The sequence below is a fragment of the Gobius niger genome (genome assembly GCF_951799975.1).
Source record: "Gobius niger genome assembly, chromosome: 1".
In the NCBI taxonomy this organism is placed as follows: Eukaryota; Metazoa; Chordata; class Actinopteri; order Gobiiformes; family Gobiidae; genus Gobius; species Gobius niger.
Genome location: NC_136852.1, coordinates 67,779,006 through 67,802,789, shown reverse-complemented (window position 1 = coordinate 67,802,789; position 23,784 = coordinate 67,779,006). Strand labels below are relative to the sequence as shown.

Genomic DNA, 23,784 nt, shown 5'->3' with positions numbered 1-23,784 from the left:
TGTCAATACACCAAATTAGGTCATATAATATGTACAACACTGGCATTTGAAGGAAGTGCACTGGAAAAAAAATACTTGTTTTAAGGAAGAAATGATAAATTTACTTGAATCAAGAGATGAAATCTAAGGTTTTAGTTGATTTGGTCTGGTCTTAGATGAGATAAAACCTCTAGTAGTAGTTATTCTCTTAATTCAGATAATTGCGTGTCATTTCAAGTGAAAAACAATTGTCAGATTTCAAGTGGGTTTTATTCTTGTTCCATTGGCGCTAGCATTTGTGTCTTGAATTAGTTCAAACCGACTCAAATTCAACATAGAAGAACTTTTATTCAAGCAATTTTAAGTAATTTATCTCGTTTAAGATGGTCATGTTTCCAGTGTTGTGCTTTACTTTGGGCTAATAATCAGTGGCTTCGGCCCTCGGTCTATTACAATAAAGAAAATCGGCCCTCTGCCTAGAAAACCTGCCTACCCCTGCTATACGCACTAGGACAATATGTGACCATCCTAACCTACTGGCTGGAACAACGGGGGAAGTTATGCTGGATAATACAAACTACAACACCCACATAACGGACTACCTTGAGCGGTTCTGTATCCTCCAGCAGAGCAATGAATGAAATAAGATTTCGAATGGGAGAAATGCTATCCTAGCGACTGCACATAAGTCAAAGTGTTGTTGTGTTCAATAAACAACTCTTTATGAACTATCTTGTTCGATGATCACTGACTCTGAAAGTTTCAAATATGAACCATCGCCAACACGATATGAAGCCACACAGAACAGACGATAATGAAAGTGTTTCAGACACACCCTTTCGAAATACACTGATTTATCTGTGGTTAGGTTCTTACAGGGCTGTGCAATTAATCGAAATTCAATTATGATTTAGATTATTACACTAGATGATCACAAAAATAGCATAATCGAGAAAAGATTTTTCGTCCGTTCCCTGTATGACCGCAGCAGGAGCTTGGTTCGCATTGCCGGCAGTAAGTCAGACCTGTTCCCGGTGCGTGTTGGTCTCCGCCAGGGCTGCCCTTTGTCACCGGTTCTGTTCATTACTTTTATGGACAGAATTTCTAGGCGCAGCCAGGGGCCGGAGGGTGTCCGGTTTGGGAGCCTCAGAGTCTCATCTCTGCTGTTTGCGGACGATGTTGTTCTGATGGCTTCAACGAACCAGGACCTTCAGCACGCACTGGGGCGGTTTGCAGCCGAGTGTGTAGCGGCCGGGATGAGGATCAGCACCTCCAAATCCGAGGCCATGGTTCTCCACCGGAAAAAGGTGGCTTCCCCTCTGCAGGTCGGTGGGGAGTCCTTGCCTCAAGTGGAGGAGTTCAAGTATCTCGGGGTCTTGTTCACGAGTGAGGGACGGATGGAGCGTGAGATCGATAGACGGATCGGTGCGGCGTCAGCAGTGATGCGGTCGCTGTATCGGTCTGTCGTGGTGAAGAGGGAGCTGAGTCGGGGGGCAAAGCTCTCGATTTACCGATCGATCTACGTTCCCACCCTCACCTATGGTCATGAGATTTGGGTAATGACCGAAAGGACAAGATCGCGAATACAAGCGGCCGAAATGAGTTTCCTTCGCAGGGTGGCTGGGCGCACCCTCCGAGATCGGGTGAGGAGCTCAGTTACCCGGGAGGAGCTCAGAGTAGAGTCGCTGCTCCTTCACGTCGAAAGGAGCCAGCTGAGGTGGCTCGGGCATCTGTTTCGGATGCCTCCTGGTCGCCTCCCGCGGGAGGTGTTCCAGGCATGTCCTAGTGGGACAAGGCCTCGTGGAAGGCCCAGGACACGGTGGTGGGACTATGTCTCCGAGCTGGCCTGGTGTCGCCTCGGGGTCCCCCCAGAACAGCTGGAGGAGGTGTGTGTGGATCGGGAAGTTTGGGCATCTCTGTTGAGACTGCTGCCCCCGCGACCCGGCCCCGGATAAAGCGGAAGAAAATGGATGGATGGATGGATGGATGGAGAAAAGATTTTTAAGGATCATCCAAAACGCAAAAAGTCCGTCCTGCGCGGTTTGTGTGACGCGTCTGGTGAGCTGAAATAGTACCAGCGCAGCGTGATAGAACTGTTTATAATATCGGACTAATATTTTTTATACCTAACTCTTGAGATAACACCACTGTTAAGTGCTCACCTTGTGCTGAAAGGAGAACCGCTGTTTAGAAGCCTCGATATCCTTTGCCCAGGCACTGGTTTTGTTTAGAAAAGTCTAAAACTCTTCTTCAGGAGCAGATCTCACCGGAGCTCAAAGAAAAGCTCTTATTACTTCATGCAGCTGAGATGATTTTTTCTGTTCCCTTCGCATTTCACGTGCTAAAGGCCCATGCTTTGGTCCAACATAAAAACATTAGCGCTGTGTGATGATGTCATCAGGCCGCACGGCTCTGTTGGACAGGTGTGAGGGCTGGCCTGCAGGGGGCAGGTATCTCTTTAGAGTTGTTTAGAAACGTGAGCATATTAAAAAAAAAACATTTATTGTCCAAACAAAATGTAGTCCATAGTTTTTAAAAATAATAATAAAAATGAATAAATAAAATAAAGATTTTTTTTTTTAAGGCAACAAATAATCATTGATTTATTATTTTTTTTCTATAATGGAGCAGCCCTAGGTTCTTAAGTAATCAGATTTGGGTCTTTGTCAGCTCTGATCGGTGATTCAGTAACACCACCTTACGACATCAGCAGCTGAAGGGTTAGCTTTGAACTGGAGACTGACTGACTATGCAGGATTACTCATGACGCATAGACAAACGTTAAAAAAGTTTTAGTGAAAAGAAGTGATTGCTTTCCTTCAAGTCACGTCTCTAAGAAGGAATACCAATTGTTCGGCCTGTATTGTGCTTAATTAATATCCGCATACGTTTTCTTTGGCGGGCATGTTTTATTTGAGTGAATTTGTCTTTCAAATCCATGGGTGGCGTGTAGCAGGCGCTTAACAAGCAAACAGTAATTAGTTTGCAGTAATAGTCCTCCATTACATTTCTCAGAGGCCAAACTGTCGAGAAGCAACCAAAGCGCGGTAGCATTGTAATTAACAATGGAGAGTGCAATCCCCCTGTGAAGCAGAGGGGAGAAAATGACTGCTGCTGCATACATACACTGTGGCAAAGTAAGTTGTAATTATACGCAACTTGTTTACTGTAAAAAAAAAGGGATCACTCACACGCAGGCAGTGGCCAATTTAATCTAGTGGTTGGCAGTAAGAATATCAGTCTTTATGTCGTTGTTGTATCCTTGGGCAATGCTTATCATCTGCTTTACTTGTGTGAAACTGTAAGTGCGGTCGAGTGAGAGAGCGGTGGGAGCGGGGTGAAAGGATCACAGGCGTTGAATGACAGCCACTCCTCGGTCAGAGTGCCCCAGGGTAAGTTTCTCAATGATAAAAATGTGGCTGTTTCTTTATGCCATTGACCTCCCTGTAAACCATAAATCACAAGTCAAAGTCTTGCCCAAGGACACAATAACGTGATGTAACACAGTATATTGGAGATAGCAGGGAGGAACCGCCCATCAGAATCATAAAAATTATATCTATATAATGATTTTTTTAAGGGTTCTTCATCTGACATGCGATATTTTGTGATTTGCTGGTATATTTGCAATGAAAATAAATTCCTTACATGATCAGGGGGCTGTGGCCCGTGAAACTTAAAAAAAAAGGTTAATGTTCCACACAATAATATGACTGCACATACAAGTGGCCTTTCTTTACAGTAAGTTAATGCCACATTTAACGATACAAAACAGCCGTAAGACTGTAAAAAGCAAACCTTTTTTACCCATCAACTAGGCCCATCATGACAATTTAACCATCACCACCCCAGATGTCGCTTATTATTTCAAAGTAAAGCCTTGGTCTGTTACATATAGAATAATAAACTTGCATCATAATTTTTTTTATTGTGTGCGCCATCTCTTCTATCCTCAGACCTGACAGTTAGACAAACATAAGGTTTAAATACATTTGATTTGATTTGTCATTATATCATTAGGCGCATGTTTGTTATTGCATGGTTGTAATCTGCAGTTTGGCTTAAAACAAGTGCAATTGTTACATGAGCAACGGTTGACGCTTTATACAGTGGCCTCTTCACTTCTTTTTTAAAATAATTCAAAATATGAGAAAAAAAAACAACAGAATTTCCAACTTCAGTGTTGAAAGTTAAACGACTTGGTATTTTTCTGCAATTAGTCGTGTATTGCCAATTCCCTTTTTAATAGTTTAATGGCATGTCACTTGTTTGCCTGTGCCAAATGCCGCTCATTGGCTCTATTGAGAGATGCAGATCATCCATTTATGTGAGTGGGATGTTTGGAAGTGGCACGCAGCTGGCATTTGTTCCCACACTGTCAGAGCTTCCTGGTCTGTCCAAAGCAGTTTCCAATGGCTGCCATGTGCCACAGTGAGCAGCTGAAATATTACTGATATTATGAACTGGAGCTATGCCTTTGTCTCGTTTTCATGTGATATTAATGAGATTAAAGGGGCATGGCGCTTTTTTGCTCTATGCCCAGCTGCACAAACTGCCGTGGGCAAAGAGGTGAAGAGTGTTTTATGAATTGGCTGCTCCTCCTCGTCCACAGATCACTGCAGGACCTATCCAAGCAGACGGAGCTTCCTTATGGCACGGTGCTGGATTCGGCTGTGTACGACCAGGTGCGCTCCAAGGCCATGAACCCCTTCGAGAGAGACCCCATGTACTCACAGATGTGGCGCATGATCAACCGGACCGGAGGGGCCGACAACAACGTGGAGGAGTCCCGAGAAGGCATCCGCAAGGTAGGCCCTTATCGCGTCTCGCTCTTATCATGGAGGAGCCCAGGAGACGCTTTTGCACACGCTGTTAATATCTGACATTTGGAGCCATATGGCCTCATAGAGAGGAGATTAGCTTCATCATGCACATGGAGGTACATCGCTTCCCCAAACCCGTAATGAAACGGGAGGCAAATAGAATTGTACAATGTCAACAAGGATTACTGTATTTTAGGGTATTAACGACTTATAGAGGTCGACTTATTAACAGTGGAGGAATAACACCTCATTTACATCGAGTACATTAAGTCCACGTCCAAATCCGTCAGGTAATAATGTAGGCTCACATGAAAGAAATTAATGCAGCTTATTTTCTAAGTTAATATACAATGTAGTATAGCGTAGATCCGCGTCCTCTCTCCCCTCTCGCTCTCCTCCTGGACTCCTCTGTATCGTTTGTATGTCGGACCATCTTCATCGTCATCGAGTGTCAGATTGTAGGTAATTCCATGTGAATGAGTCCATGAGAGAGAAAAGTTAAAGAAAAGTTTGACCATAGAAAGGGTTAAATTCATTCTCTATCGGTTGCAGCCATGGTTTGTTTTTAATTTAGGTTAATTAAGTTTTTGAAGCAATGTTTCATGAAGTGTATTTTTAGAATAAATCATGTCAAAGATCACATCTGCTGTAACTGCCACTTCAATTCTGAAATCAATTAACCTTGTGTTTTCTCTGCTCTGCTGTTTGCTCGGGCGCAAAGTGTAAAAACTTGTTTTCATGAATGACAGGCAGATATTTAACTGGTAAAATAAACATCAAAGTTCAACAACGTGTTCAATGTTAATTATTGTAGTGTTAAAGGGACTAGACAGGGTTTAAAGATGTTAAACTTATGTATTTTCCTCCCCCTACATGTTCCAGCAATGTCCTAATGTGTGGAATGAGCCCAGACCTGTTCACCACAACTGCAAAAAGTCGTTAAATTGGGTCCGAAGTGCCGTCATGCACAAGTTTAATATACAAGCTGCAGTTACGTGTGAGACTTGAGGTGGCAGTAGTGAGTATAAAAATGACAACTTGCATCTAGTCCCTTTAATATTGTTTTTATATCTTTAATATTTAGCCCTTTGGTCAACTTAGACAAAAAAATCAAGTGCTGTGTAAATAAAGTTATCTTTGCCGATGTGAATCCTTCAGAAAATTGTAGGTGTTTAGTCTTGAAGCTGATGTAGTACATAAGGGCTAAATAAGCACCATGAACCTGAACTAATTTTCTTTAAATCAGCCAGACTTTTATTTAAGTGTATTTCTTCTTTTATTTCTTATTCCTTTAAAGAAAATGTAACAGGAAACAGTTACAAGCACAGAAAGTCTGTAACATTTCAAGCTTAAAGCAAAAGCTGTTCTCTATGATTGCACCAGCTAAAAGCTAAAAACAACATTTTAGCTCAACTTTATATGTTCCTTTCACCACAACACTACTCCCCAACAGTGACAGCCAAACCTCTGCCCCAGTGTGAGGGCTTCCTTCACACGCCAGTGCCTCTCCTGCTAACCTTCCAGCGGCAGACTTTGACTACTCTACACGAGTGCTTGAAAGAGCAGAATCACTTTGCCAACACTAGCAGGAGGCTAGGAGTATTTAACCAGCTTGTTGACATGGCTGAGATTAATTTAGCTGGCAAACATATTGGAGTCAAGGAGTCTCCAAGATGTAATCCAAAAGCTCCATGGTTCGCAGAAAGGAGCAAATACCAGTCAGGTTCTCAAAATGTAAAAGTGTGTCATATAAAGTTAGCCTCTTGAAAATAATCACATTTTAACGTGAAATGGCTGCAAAGTAGCTTAGCTTTTTCCTGGACGAGGTGCAGGGTGTGAACAGTTCCCGCGCCGAGTGAGATCAGTCCGATAACCAGATAAGATGGTCTGACTATAATGAGGAAAATACAGTCAAAACCAATATTTTTTTGTCATTTGTACTTTACTTTTTATTGCCGTGTATCAATAGCTGCAGTATCTATGTTTTTTTGTGTGTGTTTTTTTCAGTTCATTTCAGTAAAGAGTACAGCAAAATGGGACAAAATAGGATCATGTGTATTTAAAATGTACATATGATCAAGAATTGGTCTCTCCCCCAAGTTATAGGGCTGCAACTATCTGTTTAAAGAGACTAGATGCAAGTTGGTCATTTTATACTCATTACTGCCACCTCAGGCGTACTGCAGTCTCTGTATTAAGCTCATGCATGGTGGCACTTCAGACCTGAACTAACTACATTTTGAGTGACAGTGCAGGATTTTAGAGGCAGTTGTGGTGAACAGGTCTGGGCTCATTCTACACCTTAGGACATGGCTGGAACATGTAGGTGGATGAAAATACTTAGTTTTAACATCTTTAAACTTCTTATTGTCCCTTTAAGCTCCATGTTCTGCTTTCTTCTTTGAAAATGGCAGTAAGTGGCTTTGTGTAATTAAGGACATTTCATAACAATGGCTTCACAGAAACAAAGCAAAGGATCATGGTCTATCTAGTTCACACTTGTTTTTCCAATTTTGTGCAACAAAACAATGCCATTCAGACTCCGAAGCATACAATTACATGTATCTGATATGGTAGTGCAATTGTCCATGATAATCCGAGGCACAAACCGTTCTGATTTGTGAAATATGCCACGTCATGTTAACTATACGTTCCGTTCTTGTTGATAACTGTAAACGAAAACAGAATTATGACAAATGAGACTTTCACAAACAGTACCTTGCATCTGGTTTACCTGCAGCAGAAACGCCAGCCATAATTGCATACTTATGGGACGTCATTTGCAACTGTGTGCTTTCAATCAATGGGCATTTTCCCACTAAGTACTTGTGCTGGCATCAAGTTGGCAGAAAAGCAAAATCAAAGGGACTTTATGGTGAGCGTTAGGCAAGACAGAGTGCTGAATTAGTTTGATCTGCAGTTATAGAGCCAGTATTACGTTAACTCGATTTGTTCTACTGGTTATTCTTTCATCAGCTAGTACGTCTTGCCAAAAAGATAGCCAGGGTGGGTCGAATGCAGAGAATAAATTTCCCTACGGGGACAATAAAGTATACCTTAACCTTAAAGGAACAGGAAACCACCATTTTTACGTACTGAAATATGTTCTTGCCGGATTTTAGACAAGTTGATGTGTACCTGTCTGGTCTTTGTGTGTGCCCTTGTTAACATTTGGGGCCAGATCTTGTGGTTCATAGCGCAGGCTGAGTGCAATGTTTAATATAGATGAGCTTAGGTAAGAACAACGGTGGCCTGTTCCTTTAAAGATCATTTTTGTTTTGCTTTATTCAGTCTTTTTGAACAACTTTACGATGCCTCTGTCTTGATATTTTCATAGTATAACCTATAATCATGTGTTTGAAGACGTTATTAAATGTATGCTTGCCGCTGGCATAGAGCACACTGCTGCTTTAGTGGAAAACAAAGTGATTTAATTTGACAAACTATAGCTAATGGCAAACATGCTAATCTGCACAACAATAAGAGTTTGGCCACGGACACGATCTGAACATGTGCGGTGAACTTGTTCAGATCCTTTCGTGGATTACACCGTCTGGCGTATGTCTCAGTGTGGGCTGGCTCTTCGAGTGTGGAATAGTGCGACAGATTGAATATGAGGGATTACCGGAAGATGTAAGATCAGAAAAGTCTATTTTGCATGATATTGTATTGGCCCTCTTATCTGCGTCTGCTTAAAAGTCTGAATAATGCACAAATACTGAATAATCACGGTTTCAGTTCTTGGGCCACTCATGCTTAAGGGTTGGTCCTTTTTGATTGAGCCGTAAATCTCTGTAAACGATACACTGATAAAGCATGCGCATGGTTAAACGCTTAATTCCCTGGGTGATTACTCGGCATCATAAATACCTGACTACTGCACTCTGATTTGCATGCGTGGAGCTCACTAACCCCCACACTCCCCACACTATCAGCATCGGCCTCCCTTCCTCTCAACGTCGCATTCCATTTGAACCTGAGCCAGCGCTAGTTGCACGGGAGGAGCAAGAAAAGTGGCGCGTGGTCGGTTTTTAAAATAGATTTGATGAATGCGGCACATAACGGCACGTAAGGACACGCGTTTGTTAAGTGGAATTAAGTGGACAAACCAATCCGTTTTTGTCGTGTTAACACCATGACTATTTGAAAGAGCTGACGACCTGTTTCAACAAGGAGAGGCTAATGCATGCAGTGAATAGTATATATATTTTATGTGACGACTTTTGTGGTCAGGCAGCGTGCACCTTAAGACAAACAATTCCAATTCGTCCGATATGCAAATTAATCACGTTTTGCAGTTACCCAATATGAACTCCCTAAAATGCGAGCATCCGTAAATTGATAAATGAATCATGCCTTTTGTTTCAATGTTATTAAAAACCCATGAATAATGCGAAATGATTCCCTCTTATGCGCTGCTCATCCGAGTGGAGGAGCCATGCATCACGTCTGCCAATGACTCTCTTTATTGTCCAGATTCCAAGAAACAAGCCGCCGCAGTCTCCAAGTAAAATCTGCGACTGCTCTGACAATATGTGGAGAGAGGAAAGTCTGAAGTGTTATTTGAAGCGCTCTCCTGTCAATCACCTCCTTCAGACCATTTCGCACCTGTCATGTCCGGCCTCCGCCTCATTCTCTGAAGAATAAACCACGCTTAGCTCTATTTTTAAATGGTTATGGAGGTCCAAGAAATATCTTTGATCTCACAGCACAATACTGAAATCAATATGGTGCGGACAGTGTATTTATAACTTTTAATCAGAAGATTGCTGGTTCAAATGTGCCAAGCTATTGGCTGCACAATTCTTGAAAGACATGCTCGACTAAAATGCCTTGTACATTTAGTCGACTTCATCAGTTACATACAAAGTCATGGATTTTCTCACACATGCACCCGCGCTTTTCTTTGAGCACAGGATTTGAATGCTGTGGGCTCTTTCAAACTGTGTCATTGGAAGCTTAGATAATTTAGTCGCTTCTTTTCATTTTTTGGCCTTTTTATTAGTCGACCAAAATAGCTGGACCTTTTAGTCCTAGTTTTAGTGATCATTAACTACATTTAAAATACTACTTTGAGTAAACTTATGACAAAATATGTGACATTGTGTAACATTTCAGCTAATGAATAAAACAAAACCGAACCACGCATTTGTTGTTGTTCTTTGTGTTTTGTGTTTCTAAATGCAGACTAGCGTAACATTTTGCGCTTAGTAGGCGCGCACTTTGAGATCTCGCAGCTCCAGACACATTTAAGTGGGAAGTACATGGGGTGGAGAAACACCCATGGCTAGGGATGCACCGACCCGATACTGGTATGAATATGGGAGCCGATACTGGAAAAAGTACGCTCATAGCAAAACAGCTGCGCCACATGGAAGATAACCATTGAGTTAGAGTTTGCACTGTCCTTGCGCCAGGCACAAGATCTGGCCCTGTGTGTCTTACTGTGAGTGGGCTCGCCTCTTCTCAGACCTGACTCGGAGTTGTAACTTTGCTGGGAGCGGGACATTAAGTTAAAGGGACTATACGGGGTTTAAAAATGTAAAAAATATGGATTTTCTTCACCACAAATGCCTCTAAAATCCTGCACTGTCACTCAAAAACGTGTTGCTTCGGGTCCCAAGTGCCGTCATCACGAGCTTAATATAAAAGGTACAGTTACACATATGACCTGAGGTGGCAGTAGTGAGTATAAAATGGCGAACTTGCATCTAGTCCCTTTAAACTGTATTAATCTCCATAGAGAAATTTGTCTCTGCATTTGACCCATCCTCAAGCTCGCCTCCATGGAGATGCTGCTGCTTCATTTTGATTACAGGTAGCCAAGCATAAAGTTTTAGTCCATTAGACCATCTTGTAAATACGTTGTGATAGCAAAATAGCATTGGTGTTGTCTAGCGCAGTGTAGGGCACTTGGTACCGACCGAAAAGCTCTGGTAGGGGGCGGTATCGAGAAAGGTTCAGTACTTTTTCTCCCAAGACGTCAATATTTGTCCCACAGAGTCTACAATAAAGCAGCTGTTTTCTTGAAGCAAACTATAACTAACTAAACTTTTGTAATTATTAGAGATGGCAGAGCCGCGGTCTGCTGCAGTACCGGTTGTAAACCCAGGAAATAAATAAGAAACTAGAGTTTTAATGGAAAAGAAACAAGACAACAAGAAAGAGTCTTCACCTTTAGCGACAGACCCGGAGGGTGTTTCATGCCTGTTGTTTACTAAACTCCAGCTACAGTATGAGAGGAACATCAAAGATTGTTTGTGGAAAAGTGAGCGCTCACTCTGTATTAGACATTTTTGGCATAGTTTTGGTAAATTATTAGTGACAGAGTGAGCGCTCTCACTGTGTCTTTGACGTTTGAAGTTTGTTTTGTTTTGAAATTGAACAGCGCAGTGTGTTCAGAAAAGTTTAGCTGAAACAAAACAGGGTCATGCTGTGGATCTGTTCTGTCCCGGCAGCTCAGGAGGTAATAATGTCCTTTCTCTCTTTTTATCACTGCTTAAGTGGAAATCCTGCTCAAAACATGAAGTTGCAAGTGACGCTGCTGCAGCTCGTGTTGCTTTCTGTGCTGTTTTATGACTTCGTGAACAAAAGTCTTTTATACACACGTCATTTTAATTCAATTAGAATTACATAGGTAATTGAGTAGAAATTGAATATTACATTTATGTTTTTAGCTCTGTTTTTAGCATAACACTCGACTAAATACTGAATAATATATGTTTAGTTCCTTGCTAGATTTGGGCAGTATCCTCGAGTTAGAGGGTACAGTACTTGCAGTATAAAATGTTCATATCTCAAAGGGTACATGGGACATAAAGGGTTGGGAACCACTGGTCTAGCGGATCATATGAAGAAAGTTTAAAGTTTGCATCTATGCTAATTGCTCTTGTGACGTGTCATGGCAACATATAACCTAAAATCTTCCTTATTGTCACTTTAATATTCAGTGGGTGACATGTTTAATATGACGCGTTGCCATGACCACAGATGATGCCATGCTAAATAGTTTGAGTCGGAGGAATAAACAAGCAGTAGTTTTCTTTGTGCCTCAGTGTGACAGACGGAAATGACTTCCTGACGGCACGAAGAAACCAACAGTTTTATTGGAAAGGAGCACTGGTTGTCCTGTGTTGATTTGCTTGCTTTGATTCCACACCTCGCCCTGTTCACTGCTGCTGTTTGTTGACTGTAAAAGCAGCATATACTATCGTGTGCTTTTGGACAATTTCCCAATCATCAACTTTCGAAGTCTGTGTCCTTTTTGCATGCTTTTCATCTTTCACTTTCTGTATTTCCCACCACTGCTTTCTCCACGTCTCTGTCTCCCTCTCTGCCATTTAAAATGCATAAGAAGCTACAGGCTGCACTCTAGTGGTGCAGCAATGCCTGTCCTTTATGTTATGTGGACTTACAGGCCTGATGCAAGCCTGGAACTAGCATTTGGCTCGTACCCCCAGGATTTTTATACTGTGTTTTTATATACGAGTCACCCTTTGCTTCAACATCTTCAACAAAAAGTGTTGAAATTAAATGACGTGACATATAGTGAAAGACCATTTATTTTCATTTCATTTTAGAATTTGTAATTGATTCTAAAACAATCCCTGTGCTGTGTTTTTTTCTTAAGTTGTGAAATGTGTCCCCCCTGCATTTATGGTCAAAGGAGAGGTTTGGGAAGAAAAATGGACAAACGTCTGTCGTCTGCATCAAATTACAAAGCATTTTTAGCAATCCCTAACCAGGTATTATTGATCCTGCCTGGTAAAGGAAGCTGCACTTTTCCAAAGTTTCTACTGTAAACATTGTCAGGAATATTTAGGAAAGATAGGTACGATTTTTGTCTGAATCAGCTTGTTCTGTCACTGATTAAAATTGGTTGAAATGCAACCCTTTTTCTTTTTTTGTTGGTTCATATATTTTAATCTTCTTTAAACATGCCCTTATAGCCTCATAGTGTTTACGTTTTTATAGTTAATTTTCTCAAAGTTATGTGTTATATGTTTTTTGTTTCATGTTGCGCGATTGTACCAAGAAAAAAATCCTGGTTTGTGAACCTGTCCCATGCAACTGTGCACCGTATGAAAATGTAGTATCAGGAGTAAATGATCAGAACACTGACATGGACTACAATTCCCTGAAAACTTTGCACGGAAGATCTCCATTATATCCAGGCCATAGTTGTGGATTTGCCGCTGGCATTTGGACGGCCATGATGTTAACAGACCCACAGAGCCTGTCTCACTGCATGTCTTTTATCTCGCGGTACGAAAGATTTGGATTTGGATCTCCAATTCACTCCTATTGCTATATTCTATCCCCATGAGATTACCAGCATGATGTATTCTCCCCAAACACACCTCTTCCTCTTCTCTGCGGCATTTTCGCTGTAAACCTCTTACTCGTCTCTGTCATCGGTGTCGACTGCGCACTATGGATTTTCTCCCCCTCTCACTTTCGATCGCCTGCGGCACACAATAATATTATATGTCAGAACGGGTCAGCGTCTCTCCTGTCTCTGTAGCCCACAACAGGCTGGCACTTTCATAAACAAGCCCTGTTGTTTACGTGTCAAAAATCACACTAAACTAAATGCTTTAACATCTCTCGAAGCTCGGAAAACCGCAGTTCTACGCCACACGGAGATGTGGGGTTGTTGATATGCAAGTGTGGGTTTTGTTTCAGTCATGCTGCTGTGAAGTGCGAGGTGTAGTGTCTCAGTGTCAAAGTGCCCCTAACAGGGCATCACAGGTGATGACACTGTGCTCTGACTCACAGGAACATGAACATCACACAGAGAAATTCATGAAACTCATGAGGAGATTAGCATTTTTGCAGATGGCGACCGTTGTTCTTACTTTCACTTTAAACTTATTTTCTTGCGGTATCAGTGAGTTTAATAAGACATCCTCCCATAAGATACAGGGCGGGACGGAGCAGTTTGGTGGTATTTCAATGGCTCGATAAAGGGGCAGCTACAAATATAACAAGCAGAAATAAACATGACCAAGCGCTTACCGGTTTTGACGATCAGCTGTTGTGTGAATTCTGTGAACGTTACTGTCGAGCCAAAATGTTTAGTAAAACTGCAAAAAATGTTTCCGGCTGGGCACTATTTTTTACAAAAGAAACAATGATTGTTAAAGATTGATCTTTTAGAAAGACAGAATGTTTGTTTTCCTGCTTCACTAGCTGCAATTACTTTCTTTAATCTTCCTCAGAGGCGTCATGTGATGGTGAAGTGACGTGAGCACATTTCCATGGATTTTGCCGCCTTCTCCAGGAGAGTGTCCCAGGTGTGGGATTAGGTGTACGCTCTCCGTCCCAGTTCATAGATGTTGATGCTCGTTTCCTGGTCTCATGGCTTCTCTGACCTAGCAATGAATGATCTAGCAATGATGCCTGTTACTTTCCGCATGGATGATGACCCTGGCATTATCACCCATTCAAAGACAGTTATTGAATATTGCCAAATTGTTCCAATGAATTCTTCTTGTGCGGTTAGCCAAAAAAAAGTAAAATTAAATGAGATTGAGACAGATAATATTCAGCCATTTTGAGATGTATGTTCATAAAAACTTAGCACCTCCATTTATTTCATATTTTCAGCAAATCTATTTCCCCTTGTAGACAGATTGAAGTGTAGCGCTCTCATCTACCCACTATGCTGCTTTCACTCACTAAAACATATGTAAGCCCACATCATAGTTAATGGCCTGAATATCTCTATTGCGGGGGGGTAGTGAAAGGAAAGAATATGGAATGGAGATGCGTATATGAGTAGCTTTTAACTTATGAGGCAGAGGTATGTGCATAAAACGACACATTGAGCCCGTCTTCAGCCGCTCTGAGCCGGGGCTCATTTGCATCTGCGCGCCGCTCTCTTGACTCACACCTTGGTGGGTTTGCCTGAGTATCCCTGGGTGGCTGTATGACAGCTCCTCTCAGCCAGCCCTCCACAGTCTCTGATGACTGCCGAGTGATTTTACAGCCCAGCGGATCGCCAGTTTGAGTGATTTTCGACTCTGCATGACGCTCGCCCAGACCATGAGATGGTTCCACTCAAAGAAAACGTGCCCTTTTTTTGCCCTCGTATGGTTATGTGCTGTCTATTGTTTTCAGATTCTAGAATGGAAAGACACTCTTTGTCAATAACAGCGATGTGGAGGAGGTCAGATATGTACGGAGGGGCCAGGTTATGAAGTGCTTTGAATGTGATGAGTATTTTGAAGTTGATTCTTTGTTTTATGGGATGCCAGTGGAGTTGTTGTAGGACATGTGCTCGTTAAATGACAAGTTTCAGTTTCAGTTCCATAGGGAGTTTAAACAGCAGCTCATTTTATTTGTGGCTTGTGTTTGGGCTTTTCTGAGATGACATCCTGCTTATATTTTTTGGGAAACAAAGTTTTGAGGCAGATTATGACCAAAATTGGATCTTGCATACTAAAAAAAAGGAAATGGCAGCCCGGCCATCATCAGCAGAAAGGCACGCAGAATTCATGTGTAAAATTAATTGACAAATAAAATCTTTTAGTCTTTAAATCTTTTAATTTGAATTCAAAGTTTGGAGGCTGTACAAGCTACTAAAGTGGAGGGGAAAAAAAACTAAATTTCTGTGCATGTACGTATATCTCTGACTTTTTTTTTGCCACTTCTGTCTTCCAGAAAATAAATGACCATAACCATAATGACCAAACATGTCAATATTTGTGAATGTATACTTGTGGGAAAAACAAGGGAGCAATACTCTGTTATAGTGATATTGTGAAAAACTGCGGCTCATTTGTGACAAAACGTCATAAAATAAACATTGTAAAGGGTGAGTTTGGTCTATTTTTACGTCTGACATCAAAACTAAGATGTTAAGAGAGAAAACTAGTTTGGGCAGGGAACCTTTCTGTATGGAGTTTGCCCATTTGGCTCATGAGCCTTGTGTTTGACACATGTGTTCAAGCCCCTGCTTTCTTGAAATGTTATCCAACCATCAGGGGATCATGTAATGTTATAACTATGAGTTTCAAATTCTGTAAGATTAGGGATCTTACCATATCAACAGGTACAATTATTTCTGTTCAAATGTCCTGAAATCCTTGAAAGACTGTGATTTTGTGATGTACAGCTATTCATATTGCAATTTATAATTGTGCAGCCCTAAAGTCAACATGAACAAATAAATGGGTTTAATAACCTGCCAAACATCCCTTTAAAATGAGTACATGAGTCATTTTACTTGCCCTCGTCGGAATACTGCAGGCCGATCATCTGCAGCCCAGTGAAATACAGAGGGCATATGCTTCATAGTCGGCTGGTCTACTTGGCAAAGAAATAAACAGTGCTCAAATGTTAGATGCAACATTAACCAAACCAAGGCTATAGGCAAGGAATGGTTCAGAGGACTGGTTTAACATTTGAAGCAGATGCATTGAACCCAGCCAAGCAGCTTGTGACCCTATTATACATGCTTTCATACTCACATCTACCGTACCAGGCTGTTTAAACATGCAGCGAGGAAGCATGGCATAGCAACAAACCAAGTGCACTTTTTTACACCTTCATTACAACCATATGAACCCTCATATGGTTATAATGCCATGCATTGCAGTTATCCCAGCAAAAAGCATTTCTGCATTTTAGCTGTCAGTTTTGCATGAAGAAAACACATTTGGATTTGAATTTCAGAAGTGTTTGGTGCATTAGCATGTTGAAATGGGTCTGACCTTCCCTCTGCGGAGGCCATGCATTACGACAATTGCATATTGGATGCTGCTGCCATACATTAGATCAGCATAGCACATTCAAACCGTTGCTATAAATAGAGTTTAAACTCAATTATTATTTCACATTCAAGCTATAGTATCTACAGTTTGTGGGTCCAAACTTTTATTACTTATCTGCGTATCTGACCCCATATGCTGCACATATCGCAAAACATTGACCAGCTCTCAGCATCGTGTGTTCGAGTCCTGGCTCCAAAAATTTGCTTAGTGACCACTTTTTCAAAGTGAAATCTGTCCAGGCTTTGACATCATGTAAATGTGGTCAGAGGGTGAAACATTCACAGTTTGGTGTTTGATAGCTATAAGAAAAATACATTTAACCAGGTACAATACTGAACAAATTTCTTTAAAGTTTCCCAGAGAAGCAACTTACTAAATGTTTGCAAAAATTGAGATTGAATCTCGCATCTAATTTAGATTTTAAAACTACTAAATGGGTTTGGACTTTTGTCCTAGTATCATATATATATATATAATGTTAATAATCATTATTTTTGTGGTTTGAATGAAGGATGAACAAAGGATGAGAATGGTTATATTTCTCAATGTGCACATCTGGTGCTTCAAATCTATCTGAGTACTATACTTTAATCGTTTCCTTGGCAGCAGAATTTGATTGCCACTTATAGATTATGACCAGGATAAACAACAATTAACCAAATATGTTTTTGTTTTTTCAAATCATATGGGAGACACCATTTGTCTTTCCTCTGACTACAATATTCCTATTGGCCTCTTTGCTTCCTGCGGCACATTTGTTAGGCACCGTCCTGCTAATACATGCTTCTGTCCAATTCCCTCAGTTATAATTGATGATTATCTCCGAGTCCATATTCCTCGCGTCGTGTGATATTACATTATTCATATGCAGCACCACCAATTCTGCACGTAATCCCAGCTATTCACTCCAAAGTGCTATATTAAATGTCCAATCTGCACCCTCTCATATTTCATGTGCGCAGTGATGATGAATCCCCTTCGACACTCCCACACACACGTGTAACTGCTTTAACAAAGCCTATTTCGACACTCGTGGTCTCCCCCGTCACAAAAACGTCTACATGGCAGAAAGAGAGAGCAGCTATAAGATGGAATCATACCAAACCATGAGCCATTTCACATTTCCTATAGCTCCGGTTTCCAAACTGTTGCTGCGTCCTTTGGCAAGACACATCACCCTTCTTGTTTATGAATGGATGTAAGTGAGTGGTGGTTGGGTGAGGCCGATGGCACAGATTGGCAGCCACACTTCAGTGAAGAGAATGGATAATGCATAGAAGCAACCTGGATGTTTTTTAAAATGATAACGTTATAGACAAGGCATGTTTATTTATACCGTGCATTTCGTACACACGGCAACTCGATGCGGCAATGTTATGTATGTGCTTTCCGATTAAGTTGACTGTTGTTGCTATGGCCGTTATCTGGAGGGCCTCTGGCTAGTGTATATCATGTCAACCTATCTCCGCTGACTAAAATCAAGATGTATATATATTTTATCTTTATAAACTGCCCGGAGAGTTACTAACACCACTTAAAAGCAGCACAGCCTGCCAAGAATAACATGGATACAGCTGAGCTGAGTTGTACAAACCGCTTGAAGAGGACGCCCTGAACCACACTCAAAATAACATGTGACAGAGGCAAGAGTTGAGCTGTTACTGTAGTTTTTCTTTTCAAGGAGGGTCATATAGTTGAGCCGCAGATTTGATATGCGTAGGTGCTGAATGCTACATGCTAACCATTGGGGCTAGGACAAAATATCGGATCGGATTTGGATCGCAATATTAAATTATTTAATTAGTAATTTTCGCTGCAGTATCAAGTATCGATACTTTATCAAGTATTACAATTCTTGTGTTTGGAGGTATTTTTATCATTCACTTCTTTCTTTTCCAGTAACAGCACCTTTAGTGTGAGTGCACTTTTGAATCTTAACACTTCAATAGATGTCAAATGGCATTTTGTCATAAACATGATTGTTTTCTTTTCACACATTTTAGGCAATCAAGCAATCAAGGTTTATGGCACTTTACAAAAACACCAGGAGGACCAAAGTGCTTCACAGGAAGATAAAAAAAAATTGAAGACAAAATGATTGCATCCTAGACATAATTCAGAGTGTGTTGTAAGTATTTAAAGCCAGTGTGAAAAGATGAGTCTTTAATCTGGATTAAAAAAAACATTTTACGGTAAACATATTACTTATCGTTACTTACTGTATCATTTTATGTATCGGATCGGTCCCTGAGTATCGTGATGCGTCCCGGATCGCCCTTCCATGGTAGCATGCTAACGTGTTGAGCAGCTTAAACACTGACTCAGGACTAAAGCTCTGTTGACTCAGTGTAAAAATCACTAAAAAGGGTTTTCTGTTACCTTTTTATTGCAGCCACCCGCTCTCTTGGGCCGAACTTTTGCGGTTATCATCTTGAGCAATGATTACAATCAATGCTGCGGTCAATCAGTTGTCCTTTACTTTCATCCTGATATGGCAATATTATCCATGTCGCAAGAAGCCACAGCATATCTCAAAGTCACTGAGGTCCTGCATTTGACATTGAGGTCATCTTGGTTTAAAATCTTGACAGTAAACAAAAAAAACAAAAAAGACAAGTCGTGCTAAAATTCTTTATACTACTCCACAAGTATAAATCTCAGTTGCATTTTAACAAAGCAATATCCCTCTCTATCTGTCTCTCCATCACCATCTGCCCAGCCACCATTATCACTCACGAAACCAGAATAAAAAGCGGCTGTAAATTCCCTTGCCCGTGTAATATAGAACTTAAGAGGGTGATGGCGCTAACATAAGCCTATAAGCTCCTGCCAATTTACCCTAATGACTTCCGCGATGATGATAAAGATTACCGTAATTCCTCGAGCGAAGGTAAATCAAGCAGGGCTCGAGTTCGATGCCTCCTTCCCGGGCGTGAGGGGCTCGCACGAGACTCAGGAGTGCGATTGAAACAAAGCGAGGCATGTGACAGGAGATACGGGCGCTCCTATGGCCGTTAAGGGAGACTGGCACAGGAAATTGGGAGATTTCGGCGAGGTTGCAATGGCGCCATGAGAAACCAGTGGGGCTAAAGAGGGATTGTTGATGTGCAAGGGCATAGAAGGGGTAGAAGGACGGACGGAACGATTGCAGATCAACCGGGATTGAGATGTGGGAAGTTGATTGGGAAAAGCAAGGTCCTGGCGGTCTATGATTTTATTTTTCCACAAGCCTTCCATACGCACTGGGCTGTGTCGGAGTTCGTTTGCTTGAATAAGCTTAAGCTCATTTCGGGCTAACGGCTCTGCAGATAGCACTTTTGTCCTCAAGCGCTGTTTTTATCGACCACAGCAAAGGTAATAATGCAAAGAAAACACAACCGAGTAATCAGGGGGAGCGTGTTGCTGCGACACACCTCACAGAGCATGCATTGAGTGGAATAAGACGATGTGGTGAATGTGTACACAAATTAGCAAGATCAAGGTTAGCCATGTAATAGATGCGTTGGTTCAAGAGTTACTTCCTTATTAATCCCTATATTTTATGATAGGATCACTCCATTTCATTTTGTTTTAACAATAATCCAGGAGCGGAGGTTGAAGAGGTGGTAGTGCATGGAAGCCCATTACGCCGATCCCAGACATTTGCAGATCACCTACGCAAACCAAGAAGATCCCAAAGTCCTATCGCTCCAACAAGTTTATTGCCTTGTTCGCATTTATCACAAGCTTGATGCGATGGAACAACCAGAGCTCAGTTTGTTTAAATCTGAAGCCCCTCCCCCTGAGTGATTCCACGGAGCTCCAAATGCACCAAAATGATTCAAATAATGTTGTAAGACCTACAGATGAAGGGATGTCAATCTATCTTCGGAATAATCATTTTGGGCAATATTTGGGGACATATTTTTAATAAGATCTAAGAAAAAAAATTCAACATGAATAAAAGCTCAACCCTCAAGGCTTTCATGGAAATCCATTGGTGGATCTCCCAACAAAGTGTGAGCATTGGCTTTATATAGCGCTTTTCTGCCCTATTTATTCACTCCATACTTGGTGGTGGTAAGCTACTATTGCTGTTTTTATGTTGTTTGTTTTTTATTGATGTTGTTTTATCCTGTGACTTGTGTATTTTTACTGGATTGCGCCTTGTGCACCTTTAGACTGTTGTAAGTTGCTATACAAATAAAGATTGATTGATGGATTGATAAGACTAGGAGCCGAACTTCCCAATTGTGGGCCAAAAAAATACCACTTTCTCCAAATCCCGACATAATATCTTATTTGGGGGGCGTCTCCTCGGAAATGTTTTGGAATTGACAGTATTTTTCAGCATTTTTAGGCCATGTCCACACGTATCCCGATATCTCCACAAATGCAGACTTTTCTACAACCGCATAACAAACTATCTCTGTCCACACCACTGATTTTTTTACAGAACTGATGACGCAACGTTCCATCTCCATGGGCTCATTTATTGGTCAAACTAATAACGTTGCCATGAATACGTGCAGCTTGGAGAAACAATGATCCAGATTTTCTGTCCACACATCTCCGTTTACACAGCGTTTACTAAAGTCTCCACTTTGCAGAGTGTTTACAAAAGTATGCAAAGTAATGATGTCATTTATCTGAATACGTGTGGCCCAAACGCAAACAAATATCTGAGTTTATTAAAATATCTAAGTACGTGTGTGGGCAGGGCCGTAGAGTACTGATCTCTGTAATGTTATTTATCATAACTGTCTTGTGGGCCCAAGGTTTTTTGCTTAACGGTCAAATTTTGCCCCTGAGCCTTGTTTAGCCTTGCTTATGCGTTGTATTTATTACATTTTTTTTTTTTTGGGTAAACTGTAAAGGATTCATATATACAATCACAAAAATGTCTTATTGGAAAAAAAAAGGAAACACCATGAAATATCCTGTTTGCGGTACAGCTTGTACATTAACTTCAATGTGCACTTTTCATATACAGATCAAAGCATGCGTGTTGTTCCAATGATCTAAATGATGTTCCATGCAGTAAAAGTTCCCTGCAGCCTTCCTAACACACAAGCGCATAAGATTTGCGTACAACTTTGATGTGCAGTTTGAACCATCAAACATTAAAGGGTGTTTCACAAAATAAGACAAAAATAAATAAAGCTCTACATCATTTTGCAAGATACCGCTAGATGATGGTGAAAAAATGTGAATAATGTTTGTCATTGTTCATTGTACTTTTCAAATTTCCCCATGCACATCAGATACAGTGTAATGTCTTGATGACAATGAAAATTCCATTCTTTATAAATTGGTACAGAAACAAGGAGGCAAGGGAACTACTGCATCATTTCTGACTACAAATGAGCCGTCTCTGCAACTGACAATGACGCATTCTCCAGCGCTGCTAATATGTCCCCACAGTGAACATTAATGACTTGCAGCTTCTATCTTGTATTAACTCAAGCAGAGAGGAGGGAAAAGTGAGATACATGGACGAATAAGATCAAACATGACACGTTTGGGGGGAAAGTAATGGTAGTTTGTTGAGAATAATGTTAATGTATTATTCAGAAACCTGAAACTATGATCATTAGATTATTTTTGGCCCCATAGAGGAGAGAAGGAGAGGCTAAATGCTAACAACATCTTTGGTCTTTTTGCGTGACTGAGCACACGCACAGAGACCAGACAGGTACACATCAACTCGTCTAAGCTCAGGTGAGAACATATCTCAGTGTGGAAAAACGGTGGCCTGTTCCTTTAATTGTAGACCAAATTTTGTTTAACATGACAGAAATTTCCAAGGATAAAATTCATTCTCGCTGTAAAGTAACTTGTAAGTATAAGTAACTTTAATTAATAGGTGCCTCTTGGTAAACTAGGTCTCAGACAAAAGATTGACCTTAAATTAACCAGTCTTTCGAGTGGCCCTTTAAATTGAACAGGTTCCAACAATTTGTCGCCCATCAATGAGCCATATTGCAACATGCAAACTCCACACAGAAAAGCCTCATCTCGCCGGGAATTGAACCCGGGACCTTCTCGCTGTGAAGCACCAGCACTAACCGCTGCGCCACCCAAAGTTAAGCCAGAAAAGAACATCACTTTTTCAAGATGCCAATTAGTCATTATCATTGGAAAATCCTATTGTCTGTGTATCGCAACAGACAAAACCCCAAAACAATCCAAATCAAAGCTCAAAGATTTGACTTTGCGACACTCCTTGTTGACAAGAACAGACGGGTGGCAGAGGTGAAGGATTCAAACCGACTGGAGTGAGGGACTGGGATGTGCGGAGGAGGGATGAAAGGATGTACGCGCACAGAGGAGGTAAACACTACAGAGGAAGTCATCCTCAGGAAAAGACGCGTGATGTGCCCCTCCTCTACCTCCCTCCTCACGGCGGACAGTCCCATCACTCTCTCAACCCCTGGAGCCGGTGACTCACGCTCCCTCACTGCTTTAAGGATTCAACTCCATACCTCTCTTCATTCGCAAACATGTCCAGATCAGGAGGGAAGCAAATCTCCAAGCATTTGTTTGGAGTCCATGTTTAAGGTCAAACTGTGCTTTTTTGGGGGGTGTTCCATAAGAGTCTAATCGAAATAAAAATAGGTAAATTCAAACATCATCTATAGACATTAACTAAAAATTATAAAAAGTTGAGAAATTAGCCATAGAACAACCCATACATTGAACACTATATGTAATTTCCAAATGCTTTTATGTGAACAATATTTCCAGTATTCAATTTAGAAATCGAGCCCATGATCTTCTTGCTATGAGATAAGGACTTTTGCAACATTTATCTTCATAATTGAATTTAAATAAACTATTTGTGGTTTGGACTGTACTTGTACTGAATACCTCCCACAGGGCAATAATGGCGTTTACAAGGAGGGGGCTTTTAGGAGTGGTATTGGCATGCTGCGTGCTTAATTACATCTATATTCATTAATACAAGTGTGTTAGGGATGCGGTCATGGTGCTGCATAATCTCCATTCATTATTTGAACAATAACCAGGGAAGGGAGAACGTTACCTACTCGGAATCTGAAATTAGAGCGCTTGATTTTATGAATTGAAGTTATGGAACAAATTAGCATTGATTAGCAAAATTTATGTTGTGAATGTTGATGCCTCCGTCTTTCTTTGGCTTGCCATGTCTATCCCTTCATTGGACCAGCTGCGTTGTTGCTTCGCGGGAACACTTTTCAGCCAAA

The 23,784-nt window shown here is 41.1% G+C and overlaps 1 protein-coding gene across 4 annotated transcripts in view; it reads left to right on the top strand.

Moving 5' to 3' along the window:
* Positions 1-23,784, top strand: part of grid2 (glutamate receptor, ionotropic, delta 2) — a 651,170-nt gene that overhangs the window by 516,012 nt on the left and 111,374 nt on the right. For all 4 annotated transcript variants that reach the window (XR_013792643.1, XM_079551983.1, XM_079551984.1 and 1 more), the window contains exon 13: positions 4,592-4,787. Coding sequence is in view for 3 of the 4 variants with exons in the window: in XM_079551983.1 (XP_079408109.1) it covers positions 4,592-4,787 (196 nt within the window). In the remaining variant the exon portion in view is untranslated. The remainder of the gene's footprint in view (positions 1-4,591; positions 4,788-23,784) is intronic.